This window comes from Protomyctophum parallelum (assembly GCF_964188405.1).
Source record: "Protomyctophum parallelum genome assembly, chromosome: 2".
Lineage (NCBI taxonomy): Eukaryota > Metazoa > Chordata > Actinopteri > Myctophiformes > Myctophidae > Protomyctophum > Protomyctophum parallelum.
In genome coordinates, this window is record NC_139699.1 from 22045266 (window position 1) to 22058895 (window position 13630).

The 13630-nt window shown below is 42.4% G+C and overlaps 1 protein-coding gene across 1 annotated transcript in view; it reads right to left on the bottom strand.

The window, feature by feature from the left end:
• adam10a (ADAM metallopeptidase domain 10a) overlaps positions 1–13630 on the bottom strand; it is a 145841-nt gene that overhangs the window by 54519 nt on the left and 77692 nt on the right. The window contains exon 3 of the mRNA XM_083759534.1: positions 6973–7091. Within this exon, the coding sequence (XP_083615660.1) occupies positions 6973–7091 (119 nt within the window). The remainder of the gene's footprint in view (positions 1–6972; positions 7092–13630) is intronic.

A 13630-nucleotide genomic window follows, 5' to 3' on the forward strand; every position in this document is an offset into this window, starting at 1 on the left:
ATTATACATTATTTCACAGCGAATGTTTTTGACTCAAATCTTTGCTTCCAGAGGGGTCCCTTGAACAGATTGGAGCAGGTTGGCGGCCAATTATATAATTGTGGGGCTCCTTGACATGAAGAAGTTTGAGTAACCACTCACTCGCATAGAAACATAAGGTTTTGTCCAGAAACCTGTCAGAATTTCAATTTAGAAGACATTTTGTGGAATCTGGTCCCCCCCCCTCCCCTCTTCCTGAAAAGTATGTAGTCATTTCGGACATACAAGGTTTCTGCCCGGCAACTGGTGACTTGTCGCTGCCCAGCTGTGTCATCCGATGGGGATAAAAACTTAGAGCTGTGGCCATTCATCTTTATTTTGAGAGTGAACCGTTTTTTTTTTTTTTTAACTTTTTTCAGTGCTAGAAAGATGGCCCCCTTTGCAGCTCAGTTTGTTTCTCAATTAATTGCAAATGTGGCACACCTGTGGTTCAGCCAGCCAGATGATAAATAAAAAAAAGTGAGTGTTGCAACTCCGTGTGTGGGTCCCCAGGGGTCCCCGGAACTTCCAGACCCACAGGAACGAGCCCAGGGCGCTGGCCCGGTTCCGAAACAGTTGAGAAACAGAGTTACCGTGTGGGGGTCCCCAGGGGTTCACTGTACGGTACTGTACTGAGTCCAGCAGTGGTATTTTAGTGGATTTCAGACTGGGTGGAAACCTTTTTAATATCAGGAGGCTACAGGCAAAGACCAAACTGTCCACAGAGCAGGTCATTGAGTTGCAGTATGCAGATGACTGTGCTCTTGTGGCACACTCCCCACAGGACCTCCAGTCCATCCTTGCTGTGGTTGTCAAGGCCTACAGCAGGATGGGGCTGTCTCCAGTACCCACACACCCTGCCTGCCTAGGGTTGGGATTCGTTAGGATTTTAACGGTTCCGGATCCTTCCCGGATCCCTCTTAACGGTTCCGGTTCCTAACGGTTCCCTTAACGGATCCTAATATAATTTTTTCCCCTTTTTTTCTGATATAAATTATGCTTATATTATAACTAACCTAACCAAGTACATAATAAAAACAAATTAATTAATTCAATTATTGAAAATGCACTTTACAATTATGAGGTGGCACTATTATTTAAACTTCACCACCACCACCACCACCAGCTAGCCACCACAACAATATCATTGTTGCAATTTGTACTGTATATTGCAATTTGCTGTATATTAAATACAGTACACATTGCAATAATGATATTGTTGTGGTGACAAATGTTGTCTTTAATGTTCAGATTAATTTAATATGAAGGACCCCTTACCCTAATGGAAACAAATTGGATGGATTATGAAATCCTTTTAGCAGACCTTGTATTGAACTGTTGGCTACGTTCCTGTGCTTTTTTCTGCAAACTGTTTATAAAGTAGGCTAATCAATCTATGGAGGTATATATGCACCTAAACGCTGGGCTCTCAACAGTCACGCGATTAATTTAGAGCCAAATCAAAAGCAGTTGAGTTGCTTATAAGTTGTAAAAAATAAGTACAGACAAATTGATTTGGCGTGATTCATTAAATATCAGACAGAAAGACGTTGAGACATTGGCGTTCTGAATTAACACCATTAACAACAGTTGTACAATACACCTAATGAAAAGCTCTGTAGACATTAGTAGTTTTTATTTTCTATTACGTTACTAGCCTGTGGAAAGTGAACCAGCCTGAGCCTTGCATCATCCTCATCCCCCGCCGGCTGTGGTGGAGGTGCGGGGAGTGCTTTCCGCATGGCTCTCAAACGCGATTTGCCTAGATTATTCTCCTGAGTTGTGGAGTCGTGTAGGCGTATTGATTTTGAGTTGTTTCATCAATGTGGACGTGCAACTGGTACAAGTTGCACCAACCTTTGCAGGGAACTATAGCATAACATTTATTCCACTTTGCGTGCTCAGCCTCAGAGTCATTTCCCTCTCTGTTAGCCACACTTTGGAGATCTCTTCGACATCACTCGCTCCGCGGCGGTGAGCGGTCGCTGAATGCACAGAACAGTGGGCGTATCCTCCCCGAGCCCAAACACTCCTTTAGGTGGGGTGATGTCACCTCAGGCTCTACTTGCATGCATGCACATTGCACAGACACAGCGGAGCTAAATGACGACTGATGAGAACCGTTTGGGGAACAGTTAATAAAACACTACACACACACGTGCGACTACACACACACATGTGCAATACCGCACGCACGCAGCGCACGCAGCATGGCACGCGCAATCGCGCATTGTACACACACGCGCGGACATTGCTGGCCATTGTTGGCTTCACGCATGCGCACACCACTCGTGCTCACGGATACATACAGGTACACATACAGGTGGACACATACATGGACGTTGCTGGATGTAGGAGTGGTTGCACCACACAAAAAATATGTCACACGTAGGCGGAATATATGCTAGTGTTTCCATGTTTCAATAAGGCCCTTTGCACAGGAGGGAGCATGTGCTTATACATAGATGGATGCTTTATTGTCCTTGCGGAAATACAATTTCAGCCATCAGGATAGTCAAGTGATACATAACATTCACAACACATAAATACACAATACATTGACAAAATTACACAGCTGCTCTCCTGCAGAGAGTAAAATAGAAAAGGCTCTCCCCCCACCCCTCATACATTTCTGTCATACTCTCAAGTCGTACCCCAGCTATCTTGCTGGATACTGTACATACAAAGATCCATTTCATGGAGTTTGTTCATATTAATTAACCAACGATAATGAGCCGTACCAGGAAACGAAACAAGTTAACGTTGGAATTCCATGTCAGCTCGGAGTCAATTGTTGTACCCAAGCACTTGCATTCCTCCACAGTCACAACTCGTCCCCATCAATGACTATTTGCTGGTGACTGTGCATTAGCACTAGTCCTAAAAGCAACTAATACCGTAGGAAAGTTACTCTTGCACCAACCAGCAAACTCACTCCACTGTTCCTCCATTTATCTCATCATCCTCAAAAGGAACAAGAATAGCTGTGTCGTTGGTGAATGTAACATTACAGGTGTTATCTATCGGAGTCACTCCTCCTTGTGTACAGAGTGAGCAATACCAGTGAAAACACGCCCCCAAGCGGAGTCCCCGAGTAGATCATGATAGGGAGAGATATAGAGCGTATGCGCGTGACATCATCATCATACCAGGAAGTTATGCAGGAACGCACTGACAGCACATGCAAACAGAAAAGTCCTATATGATTGCATTAAACAACGTTAAACTCACTTTGCATTTCACTTTATGCATGCACATACCCTCTATTGCTTTATTCACCCGGTTTAACCCGCTCAGCCAGGATGGGCTCCACCCATCTGAGGATATTGGTCTTAACACCCATATCATATCATATCATACCATCTTTTCATCAAAATATGAGGTCTCATTGTGTTAAATGCAGAAAGAGAAACCTACAAAAAAATGTAAAGCGGTCCATTTCATGTTGCAGAGTACTAAGGAGCTTATTTAAAATAATCTGCTCCAAGCTTCTGATTATCACTGTCAAGGCAATGCTGGCCGATAGTCATTAAGGACTTTGGGATTAGACATTTTCGGCACTGGAACTATAAGCGAGGTCTTCCATGCTTTTGTAATATAGTGTGTGATCTACCGATAACTGGAACAGGCGTCTCAGTACAGGACTGATCTGTTAAGATCTTATTTTTATTTAGCACACAAGAAACACTTTATGAGATTTGCGACACATTTCCACGATTTGTAAAAAATTGCAGATCTACAAGCTCGTAGCGCTTGTAGATCTGCTATTTTTCAATAGCTAAAGTATATGCTTAAAACACCCAAGGGGGTTCCCGTCCTGAAGGGGTTAATTCCGCTGAGGGTTCCACACACCTCCTCCTCCTCCTGGCATAATGCGAGACTGACTACTGCCAACAATTTATGTTCAATAGAAAAATCTGAAGTATCAAATCTGCCAGAAAAAGGTATTCAATTAATTTGCAAAAGACAGATCGCCATGAGTGTAAATTAAACTAGGGCTGCGTTTCTTAGATTTCTTAGCAGATCTATCAATTGGAGAGGAGGGTCTCTGGGAAAGATAAACGTACCATTTGCAGGAACGCAAAAAAACCTACTTTCTGGCACTGACAGCACATGCAAACAGAAAAGTCCTATATGATTGCATTAAACAACGTTAAACTCACTTTGCATTTCACTGCATGCATGCGCATACCCTCTATTGCTTTATTCACTCTGTTTTACCCGCTCAGACAGGATGGCTGAGTAATATTACATTTTAAACATGGATCATCTTAAAAATGTAATGTAAATGCTAATTAAGTAACACTGTAGGGCAGTGACTTTCCACCAGTGGTCCTTGTCCCCAGCTAAATGATGGAGAGTTGGTAACCAAATGGACCCTTATTGATCTTTAACTCCTGAGTTTAAAATGAAACGCTTATCAAGAAGATTTTTTTTCTTTTTCTTTTATAAACGTTTTCTCGTTATCTCTCATATGGTACCAACATCAATACCGCCTGACAAAATCGTATCCAACTAGAACAAAAATATTCTTTAGTTTTGGGTCTGAGAGGCTGAATCTCATGGTGGTCTGTGGCTCAAATGCAGAATGGCTACTAGAATAATAAGTTTGGCCAAAATTGGCCTCATGGTGGCACTATATCGGGCAGATGTGGAAAATGCAGGGCAAAGGTTTTTACCTTAGCTCTAGGGAGTGTGCATACAAACTAAATAAGTCCATAGATCGGTGCAGGTGCAATAGGTGAAAACATGAATTGGCCTGTTATAGCGCCACCATGAGGCTGATGTGGGGCATTTCTTCCTCTGCCTAGTGGGAATGTGCATGCATAATTTCATGGAAATCAAACGCTGTGTTCATGATGTTCAAAACGGACCAATCCTGCAAACTTTGGAAGGCAATCTTAGCCAATGGGGATGGAATAATGGGGACACATGACTATAGATATAGTGTACACCGATTTGCAAGATGTATGGATGAAATGTGGATGAGTAATGTACAGAAATGTGTTTTGCTAATGGGCCTCATGGTGGCGCTATAACAGGCCGTTGTGGAAAATTCGGGGCAGAGGCTCGTCGTTGCATCCAGGGAGTGTGTGCGCACAGTTTGGCATCGGCCGGGCCCAGAGATTAGCTGTACGCAGACGGACGGACACACGGACGGAGTGCATAACATACTCTCCCCATGCCTTCAGCTGGTGGAGACAATAATGGACCTTGGTATGAAAAGGGTTGAAAAGCGTTGCTGTAGGGGGATGGGATCCCAGGACTTAACATGGGCACACAGGGGGATGAAGATGGGATCCCAGGACTTAACATGGGCACACAGGTCTCTGTTGCTAATAAACAATGGGCTCGTTTTATTTCCTGTTTATCTGACAGGAGACGGGAAGTTATCCAGGAAGGGGAGAGAGGAAAGGAAAGGGTGCATGTCAGGGTGAAATGTGATAAATACTGCACACGAGCACGCACACAAATAGGGCATTCACTTCTAAAAAAAAATATATATATATATATATTTGTACATTTAAAAACTGTGTACAACTACTACTTCTTATCAACTAGTCAACTAGTAGTACAGCAGATAATAGGAACGATCTTTCACTTGGTGATACAAGCGTGAAATTTGGCATGAACATGCCTCTGGGTCACCTCTTTAACTTTTTTAACCGAGCCAACGAAAAATCCAATATGACGGTCATTTTTCAAGATGGCCGCCAAATAAAAAAGGCCTTTTGTGGCGGTTCTGGACAACCATGGGTGCGGCCGACTCGAGACCGGGCACTGCACTCCCTGTGGGTGTGTGGAACGTGTGTGTCGAATTTGAAGTCGGTTGGGCGAACGGTTCTCGAGTTACGTGGATTACAGATGTACACACGCACACAAAATTCATGCAATATAGCAGATCATTGGAACGGTTGTTCGCTTGGTGATACAAGCGTGACATTTGTGATGAACCTTCCTTTGGGTCAACTCTTTAACCTTTTTAACCGTGCCATCCAAGAATCCAATATGGCGGTGCTATTTCAAGATGGCCGCCACATCTAATTGTTAGCCTATGTCTACATGTCTTAAAATTTTTAGGAAAAATGTCACCATTATAGATAGATAGATAGATAGTTTTTTTATGCTAACATGGTAGCATGCTAATGCTAACATAATAATGCTAACATGGTAATATGCTAGCATGCTAACATAGCATGCTAACATGATAATGCTAACATGCTAATTAGCATTAGAAAATGGTAGCATTAGCATGCTACCATTTCAGTATGAAAACTAAAAATAATGACAACAAAATAAAATATAAATATAAAGAATAAAAAAAAAAAAAAAAAAAAAAAAATTATCCATCTATCCATCTATAATGGTGAAAATTTTCCTAAAATTTGTAAGAAATGTAGACATAGGCTAACATTTAGATGTGGCGGCCATCTTGAAATAGCACCGCCATATTGGATTCTTGGATGGCTCGGTTAAAAAAGTTAAAGAGGTGACCCAGAGGCATGTTCATGCCAAATTTCACGCTTGTATCACCAAGCGAACAACCGTTCCAATGATCTGCTATATTGCACGAACTTTGTGTGCGTGTGTACATCTGTAATCCACGTAATCCGAGAACCGTTCGCCCCACCGACTTCGACACACACATTCCACACACCCACAGGGAGTGCAGTGCCGGTCTCGAGTCGGCCGCACCCATGGTTGTCCAGAACCGCCACAAAAGGCCTTTTTTATTTGGCGGCCATCTTGAAAAATGACCGCCATATTGGATTTCTCGCTGGCTCAGTTCTCTCACAATATGGCTGTTAGCCGCTGTACTACCAACAGGGTTGACTAGTGGATTTAGTAGTCGACTAGTTGAATAGTCAACTAGTTGCTTAAAGCCCTAGGCCCTCACGCACGCACGGACGCACGCACGAACACACTCTAACGGGTTGTAATAGTAATACTTACCAAATAGTTCTCCCGTATAAATGTGAGAGGTGTCGTACGGCACCTCCTCTCCCGACACTTCTACGGTGAGATCTGGAGAGAACAGGCTGGTGTCCCTCTTCATCCTCATGTTGAAATACCTGAGGAGAAGAACATGAAAATAATAAAACATTGAGATAGCATTCAGTTATTTAAAAATACAAAAATATTCTTGTTGTTGCAGTTGGGCAGAAACATATTGTCTCCATATTTATTTTTTCCCGGGCAGTGTGCTTTCTGGTCTAGAGGTGTGGGGCATGCTTGGAGCAAGCGCTGGAGAAATATTGGTTTCTCCCCCCACCCCCACCCCCAACCATAGACTGTAAAAAATATGGACAAAGAGTTCCCCGGGCCTAACATGTACGTAAAATGAAGCCCGTCAGTCCTTGAATTGTAAGTCGCCATCTTTCTAGATCCGTTTGGGCCCAGCTGGCCCATTGGCTGGCCCAGACAACGAGGCGGGACTTCCCCCCTTCTTCTTAGTTGGTTTTTATTTTGACTCGAGTGGGTGGGGAATCCCGATCATAGACTGTAACGGTAGCCACGCCCCTCAGAACATGCGCGACTTTATAGTAAAAAAAATTATAAATGGGACCATAATTTTCCAAAAAGAATATTATGACATTAGACATGAGACTTTAGCAGGGAGGCTTATATTAATACTGGCGGAAATACAGGGGCTCACATTGATTTTGGTTAATGTATATGCACCTAATGTTCATGACCCACGTTTTTTCGGCGAGATTGAGAGAAGGGTGGGCTTGATGGGGAATTTCCCCATTATTATGGCTGGAGATTATAATCAAGTTATGGATAATTATCTTGATCGTAGGCCGCCTTCTGCCTCTTATCGCCCCTCTGCCAATTTATTGAAGGCCATGTGTGATGACCTTGGGCTTGCTGATGTCTGGCGAGTTCAAAACCCATCAGCTAGTGATTTCACGTTCTGGTCTCCACGCCATAACTGTTTTTCAAGAATTTACTACATCCTCACCTCCAGTGACATTGTCTCTTTTACAGTGTCATGTAATATTGGCAGCATTCATATCTCAGACCATGCACCTGTTACTTTGGTCACTTTTCCCTTTTCGAAAAAATATAGGACGCCTCGATGGAGGCTTAACTCTAGTTTTCTCTCAGAAGCTGCTTTTAATGACGATTTGCGCAATCAGATTAATTTGTATAAGGAAACAAATCTTGAAACTGCACCATCAGCTAGTATGGCCTGGGAGGCTCTTAAAGCTTTTCTCAGGGGTCATATCATTCAGTATGCATCATTTAGGAAAAAGACTAGTATGGCCAAATGCTTGGAGTTGGAGGGGCGAATTCAAGCGGCGGAGAGTGTGTTTAAGCAGGATATGTCCTCGGCCAATCTCACGGTCCTCACTCGCCTGAAATATGAATTTAACTCTTTATTGACCCAGAAAGCAGAGTTTGCCTTGTTTAGAGCTAGACATAAGTATTTTGAGGAGGAGGATAAGGCAGGCAGGATGTTGGCAAGATATATCAGACAGCGGGAAAGTGCAAGTATTATATTGGGAGTCACCGATGGAGGTGGTAATCTAGCCTGGTGAATAAACCAGACCGAATCAGCCGTTGGCAAAAAAAAATTGCCTACCGGCGGATTTCGGTCTGGAGAGGCTCAATTTTACGCCCATTTCCTACACCAGAGAATGTGGGCGCCCAATAGGGACACGGTATGCAATATGGGCGGGCTTTGGTACAGTGACGTTCAATGCTTGAGACCTTTGACTGACAGTAGCTCTGACCAATTGCGTCAAAGAGAAAATGTTTCCCTGGAAATGAAATCCAAGCTGAGCCTCCCCAGACTAATATCCCGCGGATCCGTGCGATATTAGTCTGGTTTATTAACCAGGCTAGTGGTAATCTGCAGTCTAACGCCACCTCGTTTAACAATACGTTTAGAGATTTCTATGCTGACTTATACAAATCAGAACTCCAGGCAGACTCTCAGGAGATTTCCACATTCCTCGCTAGCCTAGATCTTCCTTCCTTGTCTGAGGTTCAGCGCAGATCGCTAGATGGGCCAATTACATTGGAGGAAATTAAAGAGATTATATCGAACTTGCAAAGTGGGCGTGCCCCAGGCTTAGACGGCTTCACGGCCGAGTTCTATAAGACTTATATGGACGAAATTTCTCCAATATTACTTGACATGTACAGGCAAGCAGTGAGGGTGGGTACTCTACCACCCACTTTGAATGAGGCCTTAATCACGGTTATTCTTAAAAAAGGCAAAGCAGCTGATGACTGTAGAGCTATAGACCCATTTCCCTACTTGGGCAAGATCGTAAAATATTCTCAAAAATATTGGCTAATCGACTTGACAAAGTCATCACAAGTATAATTCATCCCGATCAGGTTGGTTTTATTCGCTCAAGGAACTCTTCTGATAATATCAGACGCCTTCTCAATATTATGTGGGTCTCTCAAAAGGAGGACAGCCCTACGGCGGCCATTTCCCTTGACGCGGAAAAGGCGTTTGATAGGTTGGAGTGGCGTTACCTATTCCTTGCTCTTGAAAAAATTGGTTTTAGTGAATTTTTCATTAAATTGATTCAGCTGCTTTATGCTAGCCCCAAGGCATCTGTTCTTACAAACGGTATTATCTCCCCAAGCTCTCCCCAAGCACTCTAGAGGCACGGCCCAAGGAGATCCACTTTCCCCTTTGCTCTTTGCACTGGCGCTCGAGCCACTCGCAGCCGCTGTTCGTAATGCTCCAGGTTTTCCAGGGATACAAATAGGTGGTCAGCCCACAAACTCATGCTGTATGCTGATGATATCCTGGTCTTCGTTTCACAGCCTCAGAGATCCTTACCTGTTCTTTTTGACATCATAGTCGTTTTCCAAACTTTCCGGATATAAGGTGAATTGGGAAAAGTCTGAAGCCCTACCTCTGACATCCTACTGCCCTAAAACGCTATTTCAAGGTGACAAATTTAAATGGCCTACAAAGGGTATTACTTATTTGGGCATAATATTTCCCTCCCTTATTAAAGACATCATTGATGTGAATATGGTTCCTCTTTTGGATAAGTTTAAAAATGATATAGAGATGGAACCCTCTTTATATATCTTTGTGGGGAAAAGCTAATATCCTTAAGATGAATGTTGTTCCTAAATTTAATTATCTCTTACAAGCCCTTCCAATTAATATCCCGCTGAAATACTTCAAACAATTTGATGTAATAAATTTTTATGGAATAACAAACGCCCTAGGCTTGGATTGAAGAAGCTGCAGTGGCCGGTGGACCAGGGAGGTCTGGGAATCCCAAATATTCTGCTCTACCATTATGCTTTCAGCCTGAGACATCTAGCTCACTGGTCTCTCCCTCCTGAACGAGCCCCACCGTGGTCTCAGATAGAGAACCACTTCTCTGATAGCCTACCTTTGGTATATTTTACCACTGCTCAACTACCTGAGGTTGTTAGTGACCATCCCATTATTCTCCACTTACGTTGGGTGTGGAAGAGAATGTCGCTTTTTTCAAATTTAACTTATACCTTAACCCATTTTCCAGTATTTGGCTGAATCCCAAACTCCTTATTGATAGAAGACCATTCATTTGGAATCTATGGGTAGAAAGAGGTATTCTGGCTCTGAAAGATTTGTATGAGGGAGATACATTTAAAAGTTTCACAGAACTTGCTGATCAATATGGTCTTCCACGTAATCACTTCTGGAAATATCTTCAAATTCGGCATTTACTATTGACAAATGTAAGAGCTCACCCCAATATGCCGACAGAGTTTGACCTTTTGAAAACAGTGTTAGCAATATTTGGAACTGGGCATGAGGCGTCAACATATTATTCAAGTATGATAGCACACCAAGGTCAGCCCTCAAGCGTAAAGAGTGTTTGGGAGGTTGATTTAAATCAATCCTTTACTGACGGTGAATGGAAGATGATTCTACGGAACTCAAAGAAGATGTCCCGTGAACTTAGAACCAGATTAGTTCAATTTAAAATAATGAATATAGTCTACTGGACTCCGAGAAGATTGTTCAAGGCTAAGCTCAGAGATAGTCCGGTTTGCTGGAGGTGTGATGAGGACCTCGGTACACTTATTCATGTATTATGGGAGTGCCCTAGGGTACAGACGCTATGGTGTGCTATTCATGAGAATATAATGCAAATCACAAACCAGGATATTCCTTATACACCGGCTCTCTTTATTCTGGGTGATCCATCGCCACTAAAACACCTCCCTGCACCTCTAGCTGACTGGATTCAAACAGCATTAATGGTGGGCAGGAAGATCATTGTTAAGGAATGGAAGTCTGAGGTTTTACCTCCAGCACATGTATGGTTCACTCAGCTCGGTACTGTGGCTGCTTTGGAGAGGTTATCCTTTAAGATGAATAATCAGTTGGATAAATATGATCTGAAGTGGGACGTGTTCCTCAGTCATGTTGCGAGTCCCTTGGTGTGATCCATGGTCAGGCAATGCCCTCTTGATTGTTTATTGTATTACTACACATTATGATACGGTTGATGATGCTGCGTTTAGTCGTGTAAATAATGTAAACTATTTTCACATTTTAATTTGATTTTTCCTTTTTTTCCCCTTTTTTATTTTTATTTTGTTTATCTTATCTATCTTAATTGTCTATCCATGAATACGTACTCTGCTGTTGTTGCTTGTGTTTGTATTGTAGGTCTTATGTTTTATGTGTTTGTAAAAAAATCTAAAATAAAGTACTGATCATAAAAATAAATGAGACTTTAAACTAGTGACTGGAAGCAAAAAGTATTCATGACCATGTTTATTAAGGTAATACAGTCTAGGTGAAGTTGGGCCCAAATACATGGACTTCTATGGGGCTATGCGTTTTTTTGGGCCCAATGACAGTGCCACAACAGGCCATTATATGAACTTTCAGGAAATCCCGATTTCCTTGTGGCTTCACAAAGTATCTGTCTGACTGCCCCCCTGCCCCCAACACACTTTCATCCATGAACACAACGGTGTCGCACAAAAGCATCTGCTACTTTTGCTATGTTTGCATTTGAATCCTGAACAGTTTTGGACATACGTACTGCATGAGGTTTCCACCCGACAGAGACAACACTTCATGTGACAGATACAGATATGTTAATAATTTAGACAGCTTCTGCAAGCGTACAGTCTGCACCCAATGAGTTCATATAGTTTGACATAATTCTGAAGAATGTGCTATGCATACTGTATTGGCAAATTAAAATTAAAATGAAGAATACACTAAACACGTGATTCTGATATATTCTGGTGTGTATATGTGTGTGTGTGTGTGTGTGTGTGTGTGTGTGTGTGTGTGTGTGTGTGTGCGCACGCGTGCACAAGTGCGTGTGTAATTGTCTATATTGTAGCAATGAAAAGTGGAAAAAAAACAGTGAGCTAAAAAAGGAAGTACCATTACATAATTTCCTCTTCCTGTTTGTTAATCAGATCTAAACGTTACCTAACGACTACAAAGTTACATTTGGCTTTGAAGAAAAAAGAAGAAGGAAATCATCTAGGAACCGGTCACAGCATGCATGAGGAAGGTCGGTGAATTATACATAATAAAATGTTGTTGTTCATGTCACACTACGCTCAATATTCACCCAGGATCTTCCAACAGAACAGTACAAGGTCCCGCTGTACCCCATAGGTCAGTGATGGTCAACCTTTTGATTTCACCTGGCAGCGAAATTAGGCCGATTTCCATACTTTCATTTCTAAATATAGCGCCGTGTTTTTGGAGCTTTGACAACAGGAAGACAGCTGTGTTTTGGTGAGCCTTCACCGGCCGGCATCCCTCCACTTCTTTGCAATCAAAGGCAAAGTTGCAGAATGGTCACTCCCCACAAAGAAAGAGAGAGAGAGAGAGAGAGAGAGAGAGAGAGAGAGAGAGAGAGAGAGAGAGAGAGAGAGAGAGAGAGAGAGAGAGAGAGAGAGAGAGAGAGAGAGAGACAGAGAGACAGAGAGACAGAGAGACAGAGAGAGAGACAGAGACAGAGACAGAGACAGAGAGAGAGAGGTGAGATAGCCTCACTTGCTCCCTCCCTCGAACAACAAACAGGTTGAGATACTGTAGATTGGTTATTTTGGGGCTATATTCAATGCCATAGCTACAAATACACTTACTGTACGCAGCAAAGATAATATTATACAACAGCCATACTTTGCGTACTGTATAGGGTAAGTCAGGTGAGATAGCCTGACTTACTCCCTCATGGTTTTTTCAACTTGTGCCCAAGGCACAACAAACAAGTTATAAACTCAAGGCACACCTGTATTCATATTACTCACTGTAAACATTAGCTTTTTTGTATTCACTAAATGCCAAATGCAATGTTGAGCCAGTTAAGCCCTACTGTATTTCATACTTTTGCTCTCAGAGTGTCACAATGCAACACACTGCAATATTGTACTAGATTGGTTATGTTGTTCAATGCCATAGCTACAATATGCTACTTGCAAGTAGTTGTTAAAATAATAATAAAATCACACCCGTTTGAAGTGAGGGGGCGCTCATCGTATATCACTGTGACGTAAAATAGACACTATATATGCCTTTTTGCTCAGACACTGACGTAAAATTCTCCATTCATTGTCAATGGGAATTTAATGTTTGTGTAGGACGGAAATCTAC